Source organism: Pseudorca crassidens, chromosome 5 (assembly GCF_039906515.1).
Source record: "Pseudorca crassidens isolate mPseCra1 chromosome 5, mPseCra1.hap1, whole genome shotgun sequence".
In the NCBI taxonomy this organism is placed as follows: Eukaryota; Metazoa; Chordata; class Mammalia; order Artiodactyla; family Delphinidae; genus Pseudorca; species Pseudorca crassidens.
Window position 1 is genome coordinate 14,204,343 of NC_090300.1, and position 19,365 is coordinate 14,223,707.

General features: G+C 43.8%; 1 protein-coding gene across 3 annotated transcripts in view; it reads left to right on the forward strand.

Annotated features, from left to right (window-relative positions):
- Positions 1-19,365, forward strand: part of RFTN1 (raftlin, lipid raft linker 1) — a 204,511-nt gene that overhangs the window by 67,069 nt on the left and 118,077 nt on the right. For all 3 annotated transcript variants that reach the window (XM_067737398.1, XM_067737397.1, XM_067737396.1), the window contains one exon: positions 11,196-11,382. In XM_067737398.1, coding sequence (XP_067593499.1) covers positions 11,196-11,382 — 187 coding nt within the window. The remainder of the gene's footprint in view (positions 1-11,195; positions 11,383-19,365) is intronic.

Sequence of the window (19,365 nt, forward strand, 5' to 3'; positions counted from 1 at the left end):
TTTATGCTGTTTGGGGTTAAGATGCATAATCTTTGTGCTGTCATTTGGCCGCCTCTGCAAAGTGAAATTTTTTACATTCTTCCTTCGCGTCTGTTGTCATATCAAATTTGATTTTTTTCCAGTGGCAGATTTTCACATTTGGGAATTATTATGACTCATAGCAGCTTTTTTTTTTCTCCTTGCTGCTCTTGTATCTCCTGCTCGTACCAGAGGGGAGAGAGGAAGGAAGGATGGAGGTGAGGTGTCCTTTCTCCTTGGGTGGCTGAGGTGAAGGGTTGGGTGGCAAGTGCAGGTGACACTGTTGGTTAAAAGAAGGTTTCCTGGAGGTGCCTGGTGGCGGTGGTTGCACAACAGTGTAAATGTACTTCAGGCCATTGAATTGTACACTTAACTGTGGTTAAAATGGTACATTTTTATGTATATTTTACCATGGTTAAGAAAAAAAGTTCATCACTGGGTGATGGTTTTCTAGGACTATTTATGGTTTCTTTCATCTTGGTATGGTGGCTAATTTACTTTGGAGCCCAGAGCGGGGACCTCAGAGTTAACTACCCCCCACACCCCGACCCTGAGTAACTGCAGGAGGCAGTTTGCATTGGCCTTTCTTTGATGGAAAAAGTACTGGTGCGGTCGTGTCGTGTGGCTGTACCAATCAATGGAGAATTGCTTCATTTAACGATGATTGTTAATGAGGTTTCTCCAGGCACTCTGGGTTGGCCAACTTGTTGGCGAATAAACCTGGCCTGGGCTCTGGCCTGGCAGAACTTGTTTATTGGGAAGGACAGAAAAAAAAATTAAATGAATAATTTGTATAATTAAAAATAGTGATAAATGTTACAACAAGTGATTGGTAAGTAATCGTAAGAGCAGTGCTGTCCAGTGGAAATATATGTGAGCCCCATATGTGAGTTTAAATTTTCCTGTAGCCACATTTAAAACAGGTAGAAATTCATTTTAGTATATTTTATTTAATCCTCAACTATCCCAAATGTTGTCATTTCAGTGTGTTACCAATATAAAATAACTTCTTTACTTAGGTATTTTACATTCTTGTTTTCGTGCTAAGTCTTTGAAATCTCATGTACGTTTTACACGTATGACACATTCAGTTTGGACTAGCCACATTTCCAGCGCTGAAGATTTTCAGTGCTGATTACTTTTATGCAAAGCCTTGAGACTTTATCATGGAAATCCATATAGGGTCTCATTTACATTCTAAATAGTTTCATTTCCATATTGTTTGTACATAGTCATTAGTGGCTGGTCTTTGATGCAATCAGTTTATTGTATTCTCAAAATCAAAAGAGAACTTCAGGAGTGTCAGCTATAGTGCTATCGTGCTCAGTTAGGAAAATGGCATAAAATACTGATAACTAGCTTCCCTTCTGACTCATGCTAAGCTCTTCTTGGATCTGGTGTGGATGAGTTTGGTTAGAAATTCTGAAGACTTGGTAATCCTTCATGTCGTCTCTTCTCTATAAAAAGTACTTTTAAGTGTGTGAAATATTTTATTAATACTCTGGGTTCAGTTTCTAGCTGGTTGCTTTTAATATCGGAATACTCCCACTGTGAGATCTAAGCAGTGCGGTGCCTGGTGTTTCTTGAAAAGCTTTCCTGATGAATCTTAGCCTGTGTCTTCTCTGACAAAATGGACTGGTGAGGCGGGATGAGCAATCATGCCATCTTCGGAGTTTGATCAATGGGTATCGTCAACAGGAATTATTCAGGCCCTCTCCTTACAAACACCTAGACATTGAATTTTTTATAGTACAATTTTGTGTGTGTGTAATTCAATGACTGTGTGTGACTCTTTGGAATGACAAGCAAACCAATAACAACTTGACTCTCTGCTCCCCTTTACAACCCCCCTTTTTGTCACAGAGTCTGATAGTCTGATGTTTAACAAGCATCTGTGGACCAGTGGCCTGCATCTTAGGAACTCATTTGATGAGCATCTGTTGCTTTGTCAATTACTGCCTGATTGACCTGTAGGAGCCTAGGTTTATGGAAGCTTCAAAAAGTGCTTTTACTTCTACTGAGATTTCCCTCTTGAGTTTATCCATGATTTAGTTAAGGTGTTAAGAATTGTGTTTTATGAAAGCAGATTGGTGGTTGCCAGGGGCTGGGGGAGAGAGGAATGGGGAATAACTGCTTAATGAATATGCAGTTTCCTCATTTTAGAACTAGACAGAGGTGATGGTTGTATAACATTGCAAATATATTAAATGCCACTGAATAGTTCACTTTTTTTTTTTTTTTTTGCGGTACGCGGGCCTCTCACTGTTGTGGCCTCTCCCGTTGCGGAGCACAGGCTCCGGACGCGCAGGCTCAGCGGCCATGGCTCACGGGCCCAGCCGCTCCGCGGCATGTGGGATCTTCCCGGACCGGGGCACTAACCCGTGTCCCCTGCATCGGCAGGCGGACTCTCAACCACTGCGCCACCAGGGAAGCCCAATAGTTCACTTTTAAATGACTGATTTTTTTGTTAGGTGAATTTCACTCCAATTAACAAACTATGAAAGAATAAATAGTGTTTTAATGGTGCGGTCTCCTGAGTCCGGATGTGTGTTTTTTTTTAAGTTTCAGAAACATGGGTTTATTTGATAACGAGGTGGCGGAAGTCTGAATTTGAAAATCCTAAAATGAAAGTTTTATGCCACAGATTTAGAAGTAACGCCGAAGACATGGGCTGCAAACCTGATTTAAAAAATCGAATTCCTGAGACTTCCCTGGCGGCCTAATGGTTAAGACTCCGCATTTCCACTTCAGGGGCCGCAGGTTCGATCCCTGATCAGGGAACTAAGATCCCGTATGCCGTGTGGCGTGGCCAAAAAAAAAAAAAAAAATTGAATTCCTATTTTTTACTTATACAGTGAAAAACCCCACATCGAAAAGTGATTGCTTTTAGCTTTTTGCTAAATTGGATCTACTGCAAAGTCCAGCCAGATTGTTGTTACAGAAATGGTGGCCTTCAAGGAAATTAGAGAAAAAAAGATTTGGTTGAACAGTGTCATTATCAGCTTCACCTGAGAAGGAAGTGACCCGGGGGAGATAGTGTCTCTCTGTCCTGTTGGGCTCCCTGGTATTGACAGATCCGTTAGTGGTTGTAATTAGAAAAGCAAAGTTGGACTTTGAATAATTAGGTTAAAGTCACAAATGTGCTGGGCAAAATCATAGGAACTGTTGAGGGTCAGCGTGTGTTGCCTGCTGTAGAGACTTGAGTGAGATGTGAGGTCATCGTGCACAGTGCTTTCTTTCTTGTGTTGGAAGCTGGTACTTTCCCTATAATGAAGTTTGAAGTAGCAGAAACATTGCTTTGGCTCTTCTGCAGATGTCTGAAGGGCTTCGTTTCCAGGGAATAAACAGGGCTGCAGAATGTTTCTGCTAAACAAACATAGTCATAGCAAAAACACAATCTCCTTTATCCCAGGAGTGTTAAGAAATATGTGTTTTTGTGGATTATGCTTTTTCCCCTGTTTTCCTTCCTTTCTTTTTAAACTCCTGGAATAATGGTTTATTTATTTATATGGAGTTATTTTCTGAAAGAAAAAAAACCCCACTTATTTGAAAACAAAACCTTTGGACTCTCATGTTACCCAAAATACCTTTCTAGCAGTACTTTCTGTGTTTTTGTTTTTTGTTTTGCGGTATGCGGGCCTCTCACTGTCGTGGCCTCTCCCGCTGTGGAGCACAGGCTCCGGACGTGCAGGCCCAGCGGCCATGGCTCACGGGCCCAGCTGCTCCGCCGCATGTGGGATCCTCCCGGACTGGGGCACGAACCCGTGTTCCCTGCATTGGCAGGCGGACTCCCAACCACTGAGCCACCAGGGAAGCCCACTTTCTGTGTTTTGATTTTTTAAAAAGCCTCTTATTGGTAATTGAATGAGGGAAAAAAGATTTCCAAGGGATTTGAAATATAGTTATGTGGTTCTAACCTCTTTGTTCATGTCTACATCAGTATAGAAGAGGGAGGGATTTGGGATTAACATATACACACTACTATCTATAAAAGAGATAACCAACAAGGACCTACTGTATGGCATAGGGAACTATACTTAATATTTTGTAATAACCTATAAGGGAAAAGAATCTGAAAAAGATTATACATATATGTATGTATGTATAACTGCATCACTTTGCTGTACACCTGAAACTAACACATTGTAAATCAACTGACTTCAGTTTTAAAAGAATGTGATATATAGATACAATGCAATATTATTCAGCCTTAAAAAAGAAAGAAATCCTGACGCATGCTGCAACATAGATGAACTTTGAAGAAATTATGCTAAGTGAAATAAACCAGTCACAAAAGGACAAATATATGATTTCCCTGGTATGAGGTACCTCCAGTAGTCAAATTCATAGAGACAGAAAGTAGGAAGGAAATAGAGGCGTGTGTCAGATACCTGCGGACATGTCCTTGAAGCCTTGGCTAAGTCGTGATGATGTGGGAATGAGCACACTGGTAAGCTGGTCATTGCCAGACTGGCAGTCACACCATCCCTTGGCAGTGCCACCATCAGGGATGGGAAGGGTGTGGGGCATCCATCCTCCCATGTTTCTCAAATGCCGCAGCCAGACACTGTGACCTACCAGGTCTTGGCTTTGGGCCACATGGGGTTGAAAATAAAATAGGACTTACTTGCCAAATCTAAAGATCAAGAGAGTTTCTATGAGGATCAAGATTTCTGACTTCTTGAAGGTAAGAATTAGACATTCTGGCACAAATGGTGCCCCTTGGCAGTAACCAGGGCACCCACGTGCCCATTGGCAGTAACCAGGCTAGAAGGACAAGATGCCACCCCTTTGGGGAGGTGGGCCCTCCGTGTTCACTGCTCATCCCCTGGCTCTGTCTCTTGCTTACTTCATCCATCTGGGCCCTGGGGCCCCAGTTCCTGGCCTTGGGATCTGTCCCAGACCTGCTACAGGTCATAGGATGAGACCCAGCCCCTGCCAGGCTGGAGGACTGGGCTTTGCACAGCAGCAGCATGAGTGCCCGTATGGGAAGAAGACAGCTCCCTGGGCGGGAGCACGGGGACGTCCAGCCTGGACCCCGGCTTGCAGACTGATTGCTGTTAACCAAGTGTATGGAACAAGCAGTTTAGAAAGTGGAGAGAAAAGTGTGACCTTCAAATGGGGGTTGGGCCCTAATGGTGACACTTCCTCAGACTGGAGGGTGACACTGGCCAAGACAGCCCCATCAGTGCCCTCATCTTCAGCGGTGACTTTTATCCTGCTGCACCAACAGCAGATTCTTTTCCTGCCTCCGTTTCCATCTCTCTACCCACCCGAACATGTGGTTGTGCCTTTTTCTCATTTTGGCTCTGGTTTGGGAGGACTCTTTCAGTTCACGTTGGAAACATTTATTGCATTCTCTTCCAATGTCACTTTTTAGTTAGAGACTTGTACCTTAGTCTCCAAATGGAAAATGATAACGTCATTGCATTTTAAAGTTGGAAGCTCCTTTTGGAATTGCCTGTCCGGGGTCTTCATTTTAAAAATGAGGGACCCAAGAGATGGGGTGGGAATTATGTGACTTGCCCAAGATTATGTAATTTGTAAACGAAATCAGGCAAATATTACAAAACAAAAATAGTGGAGAGGTCATTCTGATGGGTGGGGTGAGAAATAGACCAAGAGCCCACGATTGGTATGTTCATCCAAACAGATAAGTCATTCCCTTGTTTGTGTTCCTAGTAGTAATACTGGGGGATTGGTCACTTTGCAAGAACCAGGGTTTCTTTTTAACGTTAAGGTTCAAAAAGAAACGTGAAATTAGGCCTTTAATCGTGTTTACAGTTGGCGCTGTTTTTTTTTTTTTATTATTATAGGATCGTTGAGATTCATTTTTATTTGTTTTTTAACCAATGAAGCTCAACTTTGATAGCATGCATACTAAAAATTAAAGCTATAAAATTGCTGAGTTTTGACAGGAGATACATCTTTAGATTTCAAGATAAAAATTTTAAAGGTATTCTGTTTCATTCAGGAAGCATTTAGCTATAAAGTGGTTGATTAATATTTTTAGTGCACTGATTTGAAGCGTGGAGGTGCAGGGCTGTGGACGGGGATGGGGAGGGTTTAATGTCCCAGCACCGAATTGTCATCAGCGGCTGCAGCGGACCAGTCTGTCCGCCACTCCCAGCACCACTGAACTCCGCTGTTCGGAGCTTCATCGATTACACACGCCTCCTTACACATGTAAGGATCCCGTGTGATCCTCACAACCACTCTCTGATGGAAGACAGGCCCACGTTGTCATCTCCATTTTATACGCGGAAACTGACCATTCACAGGCTCAGGATTGATGCCAGGGAGGAGCACAGAGCTGATCCTAGAATCCCAAGTCTTCTAAACACGTTAATTGCTTTTATTCATTTTTTAAATTATAGGATCACGCATAAGAGGAAAGAAACATACAAATTATCAAAATCTTGGCACAGGTTTATTTTAGCATAGCAGAAAGAGTCTGAAATACTAGAAACATTTACAAAATACCTACCCGTAGAGACTGACTTTGAGGTCACAGATGCTCTTAATGTACAGTTTTATCAAAGAAGAGGGGATCTTTGTGCCGCGTGGTATTTTTAGGTCTGATGGATATTATAAAATTACCCTCCAGAAGGGCTTACGCTCCTACTAAAAGTTCATGCAGTTTTTTAAATAAAACAGCGTCTGTGACACACACGCTTCTGTTGCTTCGTCATCTGACAGCGCCGGAGACCTGCCCCTGGTTCCCCTGGAGCAGCCTACATACAGGCCCACTCCTGTCATTCGCAGGGCCCCGGACAAGAGGGCAAGAGATGTTGGGCTGGACCGGCACTGGGGTGAGGCAAGTGAGGCAACGTCTTTAAAAAGAGGAGATCAGTAACAGGGCTGTGCCAAGCTTGAGGCAATAGAAAAATCAATAATACAGATGCTGTCCTTAGTAAAATTTTTGATAGTTTGTTCATTATGGACTTTCGGCATTCATGTTCACTTTTTAACATATTTCATTTAATGTTGATTCGTACTGGTTACTGAGTTTTTGATGCTCCTTAAATGTTGCCCCCGCAGCAGTGTCTCCCCACTCGCCTCTCCCTAGTCTCTGTGCCGCCTTGGGCCTGGGGGTGCACACAGACTGGGGGAGAAGCCTGTGCAGACCCCCGCAGTGGGCCTGGGGCTGCCATGGCAGGGACGGCCAGGGTCCTGGCTGTGTGGAGTTGGGGTGCAGGTCACAGGTGGGTGTGTGGCCTTAGATCCTCTAGAGGAAACCCTCTAGAAGGTAGTTCTCAGCCTCTTAATCTCCTCGAGGGCTTGTGAAGCCATAGATGGCTCTGATTCCGATTCAGTAGGTCTGGGGTGGCGCCCAAGGGTCTCCATTTCCAAGGATTTTGGGTGTTGCCTCTGCTGCTGGACGGTGGGGCAGGCTTGGAGAGGCTGCCCCTCTGGCCCACCGGGTTGCTGTGCCTAGGAGTGTGGACGGGCTCAGCGATCTCTCCAGACTTACCTTCAAGATTTTTTTCTATCTGGCGGCATATGTAGAACGTACTCTTCAAGGCAGAGATTGCATGCTCTCTAGCTTTCCTGACCAGCCTTATCTCTGTCACTGTTATTCATGGCGATTTCTCCAGGATGCTGGACACTTGCTTTAGAATGAATCATTGCTGTAGATTTTTCTTCCTTGTAGATTTCTTGCCTGATGTATGGAAGTGAGGGCTACAGTGGCTGATGTTAAGAGTATTCTTAAGTACCCCTAGATTTTGTTTTTAAGTTTGTTTTAAAGTAACACAGTGTTTTTAAAAATACATTAAAATTTAAAATATTTTTCACATGGAAAGAAGAAAATTAAAATGTCTCATGAACCCTCCACCCAAATGATTGCTGTATTGACGGTAATAGTATTGAAAGCACAACATGCAGTAAAAACCACCTTCTCATCCTCACCTCTCTACTCCAGTCTCTCCAATATTGATGTTTTTGTTATTTCTTCCAGAAAAAAATTTTATTCATGTCTATCTATCCTTCGAATTTTTTTATACTAAAGTATCCTACGATAAACACCGTTAGACACCTTGTCTCTTAACTTAGTCATGGGTCTTGGGCACATTTTCATCCTCATGTAACACATATTAATGGTTCAGAGGATTCATCATTGGGGTGTCCCAATGTTGAGCTAGCCCTCCAAAGAAGAACTCCTTGGTTCTAGGTTTTTGCTGTTGTGATGACCCTGTAGTGAATAACTTTGCCCATATATCTTGAGAAACATTTAGGAGTCCAGCCACAGGCATAAAACTCAGTGGCGAGGTTGCTGGACAAAGTGCAAATGCACTTTTAGGATTGACGGAAAATACCACACGGCCCTCCAGAAAGGTTCACCACTGTCAGCCGCCATGAGCATGACTATTTCTCCAACATTCTTGCCCACAATGGAGATCACGGAAGTAAAAGGAGAAAAAAACCAATTCAAATAGCAATAAAATATAAAATAACTAGGAATAAACTTCACAAGTGTGCAGTATCTATGTGAAGAAAATTTTAATATGCACCCAAGGGACCCCTAAAGAGTCTTGAATAAACAAAAATCATGCAATGTTCTTGGATGGAAACTTGCAGCGTGATGAAAATATCCATTCTCGGGAGGTTGATGTTGTTAACTTTCTGTAAAATATTGTTTGGCTTCAATTTCCAATTCCTGTGGATTAAAAATATAATCAAATAGTGTGAGGGGGAGCAATAAATGAGGAGTTTGGGATTAACATATCCACACTACTATATATAAAATAGATAACCAACAAGGACCTACTGTACAGCACAGGGAACTATATTCAGTATCTTGTAATAACCTATAATGGAAAAGAATCTGAAGAAAAACAGATATATATAGATATGTATAACTGAATCACTTTGCTGTACACCTAAAACTAACACAACATCGTAAATTAACTATACTTCAATTTAAAAAATGGTTAAAAAGAAAAAAATCCATTCTCTCTCACCAGCTGTAATTTGAACATGATCCGATAAAAGTATCAACAAGATTTTTTTTTTTGAGGGACAATTTGATGACCTGATTTTAAAGACCATTTGGAAAAACAAATAATTGAGAAGAAACAGAAAGATTCAGAAAATAAACAGGAAGATAGGAAGATTCAGGAAATAACCTGACCAGATTTTAAAACATAATATGAAACTAAAATTGTTAGAATAGTTTAATAGATCATAGTCATAGACTTAAATATACTTAAGAATATAATATATGATAAAGGTGACATCTCAAATCAATGCGGAAAAATGGATAAACTGGGGGTGGGTGGGAAAAGTTGAATTCATATTGCATAAATTCCAAATGGAGCAAAGATTTACATGCAAAAACTGAAATATTACTACAGGAAATCACAAGAGAATTGTTTTATATTCCGGGTCTCTCTGCTATGACATAAAACTCAGAAGCCATTGAAGGCAAGATTGATAAATTCAACTTTATTAAAAAAAATTCTTCATGGCAAAACCCGTGTCATGCAAAGTCAAAAGACAATAATTTGGGAAAGATATTTGCAACTGTTATTACAAATAAGAAATGAATTTCCTAATATATAAAGAGCTCCTACAAATCAATAGACAAAAGACCAATAACCCAGTAGGAAACTAGGCAAAGATTTTGAACAGTTAACAGAAAAGGCAACATAAATAGCATTTAAACATGAGATGTTTAATAAGAAAAAGTACAAATTACATAATGAGAAGTATAAATTACCACCTCACAGGGATCATATTTTTTGTTGTGAGATTAGCCAGGGCGTGGGAAAAGAAATAACCTTTGTACCTCACTGATAAAGGAAAGCCCTTACTGCACTGTGGAGGAGATTTGGCAGTCTCTAAAAAAATTACAATGCATTTATCTTGAGCCCAGCAATTCCACACCTAGGAATTAACTTTTTTAGGTATACCGTACATGAATGCATGTGAAATCATGTAGGAGTGATGTTTTCCATTGCAGTATTACTTATGAAAGCAAAAGTTTGGATAATCTGTGGTACCTCACACAGTGGAACACTTGTGCAGCTGTAAAAAGAATGAGGAAGAGCTCTGTGTACTGCCATGGAATGATCTCCAAGAAAAGGATACTGTTCATTGATAAAAATGGATAAAAAGCTGGGTTGTAACATTATCCTACCATTTGTGTAAAAAAAGTGAGATAGATATATAAACTTATTTGTGCACAGATTCAGCGATTATTAACATATATACAAAAGAAAATGGATAATACTGGTTGCCTCTAGGGAAAGAGCCTGAGGGGCGGGGGATTGGGCTGGAAGACTTGTCACTTGAACCTGTTGACTTCTGATATCTTGTCTGCCCTTCTCAAAAAGGTTTTTTTAAACCCCAATTTTAAAATACTTCAATAGGGAGAAAACACTTGTTTTGTTTTGCATAGTTCTAATGTTGAGTTAATTTGAGTGTCCTTTCAAGTATTGATTACCCTTTTATGCTTTTCAGGAAATTGCCTGTTCCTATATTCTGCCCATTTTTCTTGTTTTTGTTCTTGCTTCTGTTTTTTGCCTGTTAAGGAAATTACCCTTTTGTCTTAAGTGGCACAGAAATGTTGTTCCAGTCTGTCTTTGGACTTTGTTTTGCTGCTGCTTTTTGCCACCCAGCAGTTTTACGTTTGTGTGCAGTTGTCATCGTCTTGTGATCCTCCTTCTTCATTTCTTTCTTTTTATTTTCTAAGGGGGTGGAAGTGACTTTTCCAGTGTGATCTCTGAGAAACTTGCTCTAATTTTTTTTTTTTCCTGCGGTACGCGGGCCTCTCACTGTTGTGGCCTCTCCCATTGCGGAGCACAGGCTCCGGACGTGCAGGCTCAGCGGCCATGGCTCACGGGCCCAGCCGCTCCGTGGCATGTGGGATCCTCCCGGACTGGGGCACGAACCCGAGTCCTCTGCATCGGCAGGTGGACTTTCAACCACTGTGCCACCAGGAAAGCCCTGGCTCTAATTTTAAGCCATCCAGTCACCAGTACTTACGGAGGAGTTGGAAATTAACCAGCAGTTTTGTCGGTCCCCTTGAAGACAGTAGTTCAGATGGGAATAGACTCATGTGACCGAGAGGCGACCTGGAGATTTTCTGCTGAGCTGAGGGGAGAGGGATGTGGATGCGTGGGGTGGCCGGTCTGGGTGGGTCTCTGATGAGCCTCCCCTCTCTCCACTCCCAGCCGAGCTCCCACGGGCCTCGGCCGTGAGGCTGACCTCCCTCCGTGACCTGCCCGCCCAGCTGCTGGAGCTGTACCAGCAGGGCTTCTCGCTGGTGGCCCTGCACCCCTTCGTGCAGCCAACCCATGAGCGGGAGAAGACGCCCCTCGAGAACATCTTCAGGGCCATCCTGATCAAGAAAGCCGACAGGTAAGGCCTCTGAGGGTGGGCGGTTACCTTAGCATCATGAGGTGCCTCATGTGTGTTGAATGAAGAAGGGAGGGGAGAGGAATAGGGTTTGTGGATGTGTGTGTGTGGAGTTTACATCTGTTCCCAGGGCCTCTGCCCTCTGACAGGTAAGGCCAAACATTAGACAACTAAAGAGTTTCATAGCGTCTTGCAACTGTCCACACCAGACGGCATAAGTAGAGAATCCACGTTATATCCTTTCCTCCTTCAATTTACTGCATTACACTCAGCTAGAAAACTGTCTCCTTGAGGAGCTGTACTCCCAGAAGAGAGCAGCTAGTGAAAGTATACTACTATTAATCTGCAAAGCATGGCTGGGAGACACACTAATTTTGGTTAGAGGCTGTATACAAACTTCATATCTTCCCCCAAACTCCAGAAATACTTGAATATTTTGAACCCATCATACTTTCTGTCAGTCACTTGGGAGGAAAAACAAAATTCACTTGAATCAAGTCCTGTCATTGATTTGGTCTTGATTTTGATTTTCAAGGCTTGGATGGTGTTTTTCAATATGGCTTTCCCAAGAATGCTTACTCTTATATTTTTATTGGGTCTAATTAGGAAAAGAGGTAGAGATTGGTTTTTCGAAAAGAGCAATATTAATTTTAAATGCTTTTTAAAAAAATGATGAAGGGGCACAGAGGGATAAACTAGGACCTTGGGATTAACATATACATACTACTATATATCAGTATAAAATGGATAACCAACAAGGACCTACTTACCGTATAGCACAGGGAACTAAATATTTTGTAATAACCTATAAGGGAAAAGAATCTGTAAGAGAATATATATATATATGTATGTATATAAATCTGAATCACTTTGCTGTACACCTGAAACTAATACAACATTGTAAATCAACTATACAATAAAAATGAATGAATGAATGAATAAATAAAAACAATGAAGGTGGGATAGAAAGCACATTATGTTTCTGCTGCTCTTGTAAAAATAAAAATTGAAAGCCTGGCAAAGGAAATCAGACCTATCTTTTGGCCAGTTATCGTGGGAGAAATGACAACATGTGCTATATTTTAAAAAGAGAGTAGAGGGGCTTCCCTGGTAGCACAGTGGTTGAGAGTCCGCCTGTCGATGCAGGGGACACGGGTTCGTGCCCCGGTCCAGGAAGATCCCACATGCCGCAGAGCGGCTGGGCCCGTGAGCCATGGCCGCTGAGCCTGCGCGTCCGGAGCCTGTGCTCCGCAACGGGAGAGGCCACAACAGTGAGAGGCCCGCGTACCGCAAAAAAAAAAAAAAAAAAAAAAGAAGGAAGCATGGAGGGTTTTCAAGAAAGGGAAGATGACATTGTCCTTGAGTTTGAGTTCCCTCTATCCAGAGTGCCTGGACCACCTGCCTGGATGACTTTAATGAACATTCCATCTCCTTAATAAGCAGATACAGAGGAAGAATTGCTTGGATAACTTGGTGCCAGACCTTTGAAACTGGCCCCCACCCTTTTAAAGGAAGTTGCAAAAGCTTGGTAATTTGCCAAGTATGGTAATGAGAATGGTAATTTGCCATTCTCGTGACAAAAATGACCAACAGAATTTCCCCCACTTCTGTTTAGTATTGCATTATACAATTTTAAAGTTCAGGCATTTTCTCCCCTAGCAAATGCAATAACTGTATGTTTTTGCATCATGAGGAAAAGACCCCATGCTATGAAAAATAAACAAACAAAACCCAGCAGAACATTTTCTGTATCAGTAGGGAGTTGTGTGTTTTTTTTTTAAGTATTGATTTTAATCTAATGTTCATAAGGCAGCCTTTAGAAGCTCACTACCTGGTCTTTTAATTTATTTTTGGCTGCGTTGGGTCTTCGTTGCTGCACGCAGGCTTTCTCTAGTTGCAGCGAGCGGGGACTACTCTTCGTTGTGGTGCACGAGCTTCCCATTGCAGTGGCTTCTCTTTGTTGCGGAGCACCGGCTCTACGCACCCGGCCTTCAGGAGTTGTGGATCGTGGGCTCTAGAGCGCAGGCTCATTAGTTGTGGCGCACAGGCTTAGTTGCTCCACGGCATGTGGGATCTTCCTGGACCAGGGCTTGAACCCATGTCCCCTGCATTGGCAGGTGAATTCTTAACCACTGCACCACCAGGGAAGTCCAGTAGGGTTTAAGTAGTAAAAAATGAAACAAAGGAAATCTTGTGTGATTAATTTTTAATATGAGCAGTTGATGGTATTTTTTACCAAGTCTGCCAAAGTTCTGACAGCTATAGATGCTGATAAATGAAATGATTAGCTATCAAAGAGGAGGTAAATGCCTTGGTTAATACTGTCCAAGTAGACAATATTGAAAGACCTGTACATAAACTGTTTAGATTACTATCAGTTTAAATCAAGTTCATTAGCAATAATCATCATGGAATGACTACTTGAAACTTGGATATCAACCTTAATGTGTTTGAAAGGTGAATGTAAAGTTTGTAGCAAATAATTAGCCTTTGGGGTCTGCAGTAAGAGCAGAAAAAAAAAACCCCAGAACCATACAAGCTTGCATTCACTCACTGACTCATTGAGTCATTTGCAGACATTAAGCTTGTGCTCTTCGTAAGGTATCGTGCTAGGGACTCTACTTGGTGGGAAGGGAGAGGGTGCAGGTGCAAGATTCAACTGCCCGTGGAACCTGCCTTCCAGGTACCTGCAGTTTACCTGAGAAAATAAGACATCCCTCACGCCATGGGAGTTTGGAAGAAGGAGAAGTCACCTCCTGCTGGAAAGAAAAACTAGGGAAATGTTTCAGGAGGAAACATTTCTTTCGGCTAGGCGTAGGAGTAATATGTCTGAAGTGAGAAGAGTTTATTCAAGTCTCACAATGAAATGTTTTCTAGTGAATTTTGAGTAATTTGAGAGCATCATGGACAGTCTAACTGTATCATCAGTTATTCCCAAAGCACAGTGCAGTAATGTTCCTCTGAGGCCTCTGCCAGTTGGATAAATTTCACTTCAATCCATGAAAAATTGCCCGATCCTTTCTTCTGAAAATTTTGATAACTGCCATTCCGTTTTAAGATGGCAGGCCAAACCACACATCTGAGTCAGTTTTTCTTGATCCTAAGTGTGTTCAGTTGAGTCAGTCAGTGGCTTTGAAAACTGACTCAAGAATGAATAGCCGAATATGAGATATTTGGTAAGTAAAAGGGCGATTGTACTTCCTTCTCTCAGGTCTTTCTTAGGAACACAGAGTGATTTGCAACAGACAATGTAGTTGCATTCACCCTGATTTCTAAGTACATTTAAGTTGTGCTTCATTTTCTTCGGGCAGTTTTCCTTAGAACGAGTTGCCAAAGATCTTAAAACTTGATGGCTAAGAGAAGTCAGTTATTAAAATGTCACTCTGATGTTTCATGAGTGTGGATTTAATTCTAGGTCGCTTTATGGTTGTAGCCGTAAGTACAGAAATGCATTGTGCTGCTCTATTTTTCAGCTGTTACAAACTGTCGTTGTTCACACACAGAGCTAGTTCAGGGTGTCATTGATGTGTTTTTTCATCACTAATGGGTTGAAGCCATTTGGGTCCAGGTCCTCTGGAATAATGCCTTATATGGAACAGGGAACCAGGACATTTGTGCCCTCTGTCGACATTCATCAGGTGCCTTTTGGCTTAGGGTCAGGGAGTGGGGCACACAGAGGACCTGCAGCTAATGCAGGGGGTGGGATTCTGAAACCCTGGTGGAGGGTGAAAAACGCGTATAATCAAAGCTGCCCTTGAAAATCTCTTTAATTGCCCGTGAAATGTAATCCTGTAGCATCTCTCTACCCTATGATGCAGGCTTTCCTTCAGGACTAGATCAGATTGGTGTTTCCAACAATGAGCCCCGTGGGGAATAAGTCGGTTTGGGTTTAGTGTGAGTGTTCATTGGAATCACACCTATGGTGGTGAGATGCTTGCATCCAGAGAGGCGTCTGTGGGAACTAAGATAGAGAGAAGAGGATCTCCCCCCTCCCCCCGCCCCGCCCGCCGCTGTCTCACATCCATTCTGGAACACATCTGCCTGAGACTAGAATAACTAGCACCGTTTTAAGTGGTAAACGTTTCCGCCCTTTCAGTTAGATTTTTCTAAGGTAAATGAGCAAAGATCACTTAAAGAGCTCCCAGCTCTCAGGAAACTTATCTGCTAGGAAGATGTAAAGTCTGTATGCAAATTACGTGAATGCCCAGCTTCATCTATGGGTCTTGGTTTTTGTCTCTCACCTGGAATGTGTTAATGGGGGCTTCAGAAAAGGAGGCTCTGTGACTCTCATGTGCTCTGGGTCTGGACTGATGGGTAGATTTGAACAGGGGCACCAGGGGTGGGAAGGGCCTCCCAGGCAGGGGGACCAGCCCAGGGGAGCCTGGAACCTGGAAAAGCAGACCACGGATGATGTGGGGTGACTGGAGCGTGAGGCCCAGAGGGAAACGGGGAGAAAAGGCATGAGAAGGGTGAGGGCCTGGGTCACGAGGCCTCTGATGGCTGGGCTAAGGAGTTTGAACTTTATCCTGAAGTCAGTGGGGAACCACTGCAATATTTTTGTTTTGTTTTAGAGGAAGAACCACTGGAAGTGCTGAGTTTCCAAAAGCCTAAGAGGGGAAGAAAACGGAAGCTGAGAAAACATGGCACCTGTCATGGTGGGAGGTGATGGGTAGCTAAAGTCGGTTGTAGTGAGAAGGTGAGGGTATGTGTCCCATAGGAGGAAATATTGGATTTAATGTGTAGCTAGAAAGAGACAGCATGGAGGAAGAGGGAGAATCGAAGTCTAAGTGAGCTTTGGACTCCCAGGGCCTGGGAGGGGTAACTGGAGGGGACAGGGGTGGGGAGGGGAGGGGATGTGTCTGGGTGGGGTTTTCCCAGGCGCAGACCCCAGACGAGGCTTCACATGCAAGTGATTATTAAGGAAGTGCTCCCAGGAGGAATCAGGATCAGGGTCGTGGGGCAGGGAAGGGGAGGTAGCCAGCAAGGGTGGCTGGTCCTCTGGGGAGCAGTGAGTCCACCCTGAGGCTGGGGATCTGGTTCTCACACCCCTGCATCCAGGAGCTGTTGGCCGTGAGCTTCCCCACACACTTCCAGGTCTGGGGCACATCCAGGTGAAGCGGCTCCAATAGCCAAAGATGACTGCAAATCACGCAGAAGCTGGGGGGACACACAGAACCGGGAGGGGGGATGGGAGGGACCTGGGTGGAAAATGGAAAGCATCCACCGCAGGAGGAGATGAATGGCATCAGTTTGGTCGCATCGTGTTTCGGCCGTTGCTGGTGGCACGTGCCCCTGGGAGGTGTCCCCCGGGGCGCCGGGAGCCAGGAGAGAAGGCCGAGCTGGGGGAGGCTGTGGAAAGCCATGTGAGGCCGGGGTGAGCCCATGAGGACCAGCACGCTTCTGTGCTGCTGACCGAGCCCCAGCTGCTGTGGTCCTTTTTCTGTACCAGATGCTTCCAGTGATCCTGAGGAGGGATGCAGTGGCCTGCTGAGAGCTGTGCTGAGTTGCTGTCTTCCAAACGGACCATATGCTTGGAGCCTGAGAAGGTTTTCCTCTCTGACTGCACCAGCAAGCTGTTCTCACAAGTGCTTACGAGCAGCACAGAGGCTTAACTGAGTCAACTGGCTGATCAGTGTCAAGTGATGCAGAGACAGACAATTCTGTTGGCTTTTTGCTGTTTTATTTCTAGGAAAGCAAATCTCAGAGTGTTCAGCTTTCCCCCGTGTTTCCCTTCTTAGGGTAGGATTCGGAAACCTTGACGACTCTACCTTTGTCCTAAGACAGGGGCTTACAACGCAGTTGCCTACAGGGGCCAGGCCCCTTGAGTGAGGACTCTCGGGTCCTGGAGAGCCCATGCCTACCTATCTCTGCTCCGTTGTTGCCAAGTGTTGCCAGATCTTGTACTTTTTTTAAGAAAAGCCAGAAATTTGGATTTTTATGTGAAAACTTCTCTTTTTTTAACCGTTGCCTCGCTTTTTCAAAATAACATTGTGTATCCCTGACCCACCCTACTGGCTGCCATCTTGTAACCTTTAAGATTTCTGTGTGGTGCTTGCTTCGGGGGAGTTCGTCACCGACCCTGTTCTCCTTTCATACACGGCAATCATCAGACTTCTGACTCTCTTGTCACTGTTTTCCGTATGTCTGCCCACCTCCCCTCCCCCTTGCTAAATCTTCTTTCGTCCTTGGATTCCCATTACTTACTTAGAGTGCCAGGTGCTGAGTAGTGGATCAATAGAATTTTCCTGAATTGAGTGAAATAAAACCATGCCGTGGAATTTTGCTACCATCTTCCACCAAACGACCATAAATCCATTGAAAGATGGATTTGTCTTTGGTTTACATATCTAACCAGTACCCAAAGTGCATCTTGTTAATGTAGCCACACAGCAGCATGGACCCCAAGTAATGGAACACACACACACACACACACACACACACACACACACACACACACAAGATCCTTTCATTGCCAAATAGCAGTGATTTGCCACAAGAGTAACATACATTATTTTTCACTCTTTTTTTTTTTTTTTCCTTTTTAAAAACCATCCAAAGGATGGCCTTCAAAGGAAGGGAAATCTTTGTGGACCTTAAGTGGAGTACAAATGCATTACCTTGCTGTATGGTCAGGCCAATAAAGATGGCTGTTCTCTTGCTCTCTGTACATCCCCTGCTTGACCAGTACCTGCTTCACCAGTACCTGCTTCACCTATACCTTACTCACAGGAGTGACCTTCTTAAGTACTTGCCCCAGACCCCAGCTAGTGGTGGTTCTTATCAAGGGACAATAAGGGGGTGCCCCTCTGCTGGTTTCCCTGGTAACTGATGAGGCAGCCTGATGTAATCCCCCTATAACTGGTAACCTCCCCTCTCGCTGGGCATGAAGCCTGCCTTCAGGTTATGTCTGCCTTTGGCCATGCAAGGTAGGGTGTCCCTCCAAGACCTTGCTTCAGACGTGTAAGCTCCCCCATCCATGAAACCACTCATGTCTCTGTTGGTGACTCAGGGCTCTTTCTTCGGTCTTAAGATCTTAAAGCCGGGCAAGTGCAGGCCTTGTAGGCCTGCGGGATGCAGCCCAACGATTGGCTTTTTTTTTTATAGCCCACGAGATAACATGAACCTTTTCTCTGGCATTTGAAAAGGGCAGAATTGGGAAAGTACAAAATTATATTGGAACTGAACAGAAAATTCTTTTAAAAATTATAGTCGAAAGTGTCCTCTTTAAGAGGCCTTGTGTCTCTTCATGTCTAATTTCTACCAATTACTTTGACTCTTGGGAGAATTATGGGGCTTCTAGAAAGAGGTTTCATAATTAAATGAAATACACAGGGGCTGGGGGCACCTTCTGGGATGTGCCCTAGAAAACGCTCACACGCGAGGCTGGGCTTCAGCCTGGGGCATCTGATTGTTGGAATCACACGTTGGGAGGAAAAGTAACGCTGGGCCTAGCGGTGATTGACACGTGTTACTGTGGTGGAAAAACCACAGCAGCTGGTTTATTCCCAGAGAGCAGAAACTGAGGAAGGGGGACTCAAAGTGCTTTTCTTAAATCAGGTGGGGAATAAAGGTGTTTGTTTAGCGAGGAGCTTGTTGTTTGGGGTTCGGATTTGGGAAGGGCCCCGCTCTTTGCCCACGGCTGCCCCTAGCTGCTGGCGTGGGAGCATCCTTCTTCAGGTTTCTCAAGCTTCCCGAGGTGTTGGGAGAACTTGATTAGCTCTCCAGGGCTGCCGCCCGCCCCCTGCAGAGCTGTCCAGCCTCACTGAAGGTTACCTTAATGTATCCCTATTTTCCAGGTCTCACTCCTGAGTGACACTCTTTTCTGGCGTGTTGAAGTTTCAGGATTCACTGTTAATTATTGTGTTTGCACTTTCTAATCTAATATGCCGGTGTAAAGCCACATTCTCTTGGGGAAAGAGAGTTTTTTTCCCATCCACACCCCTAAATGGCTTGCCTACCTATTCTTCTGTCTCTCCAAGTGTCGGT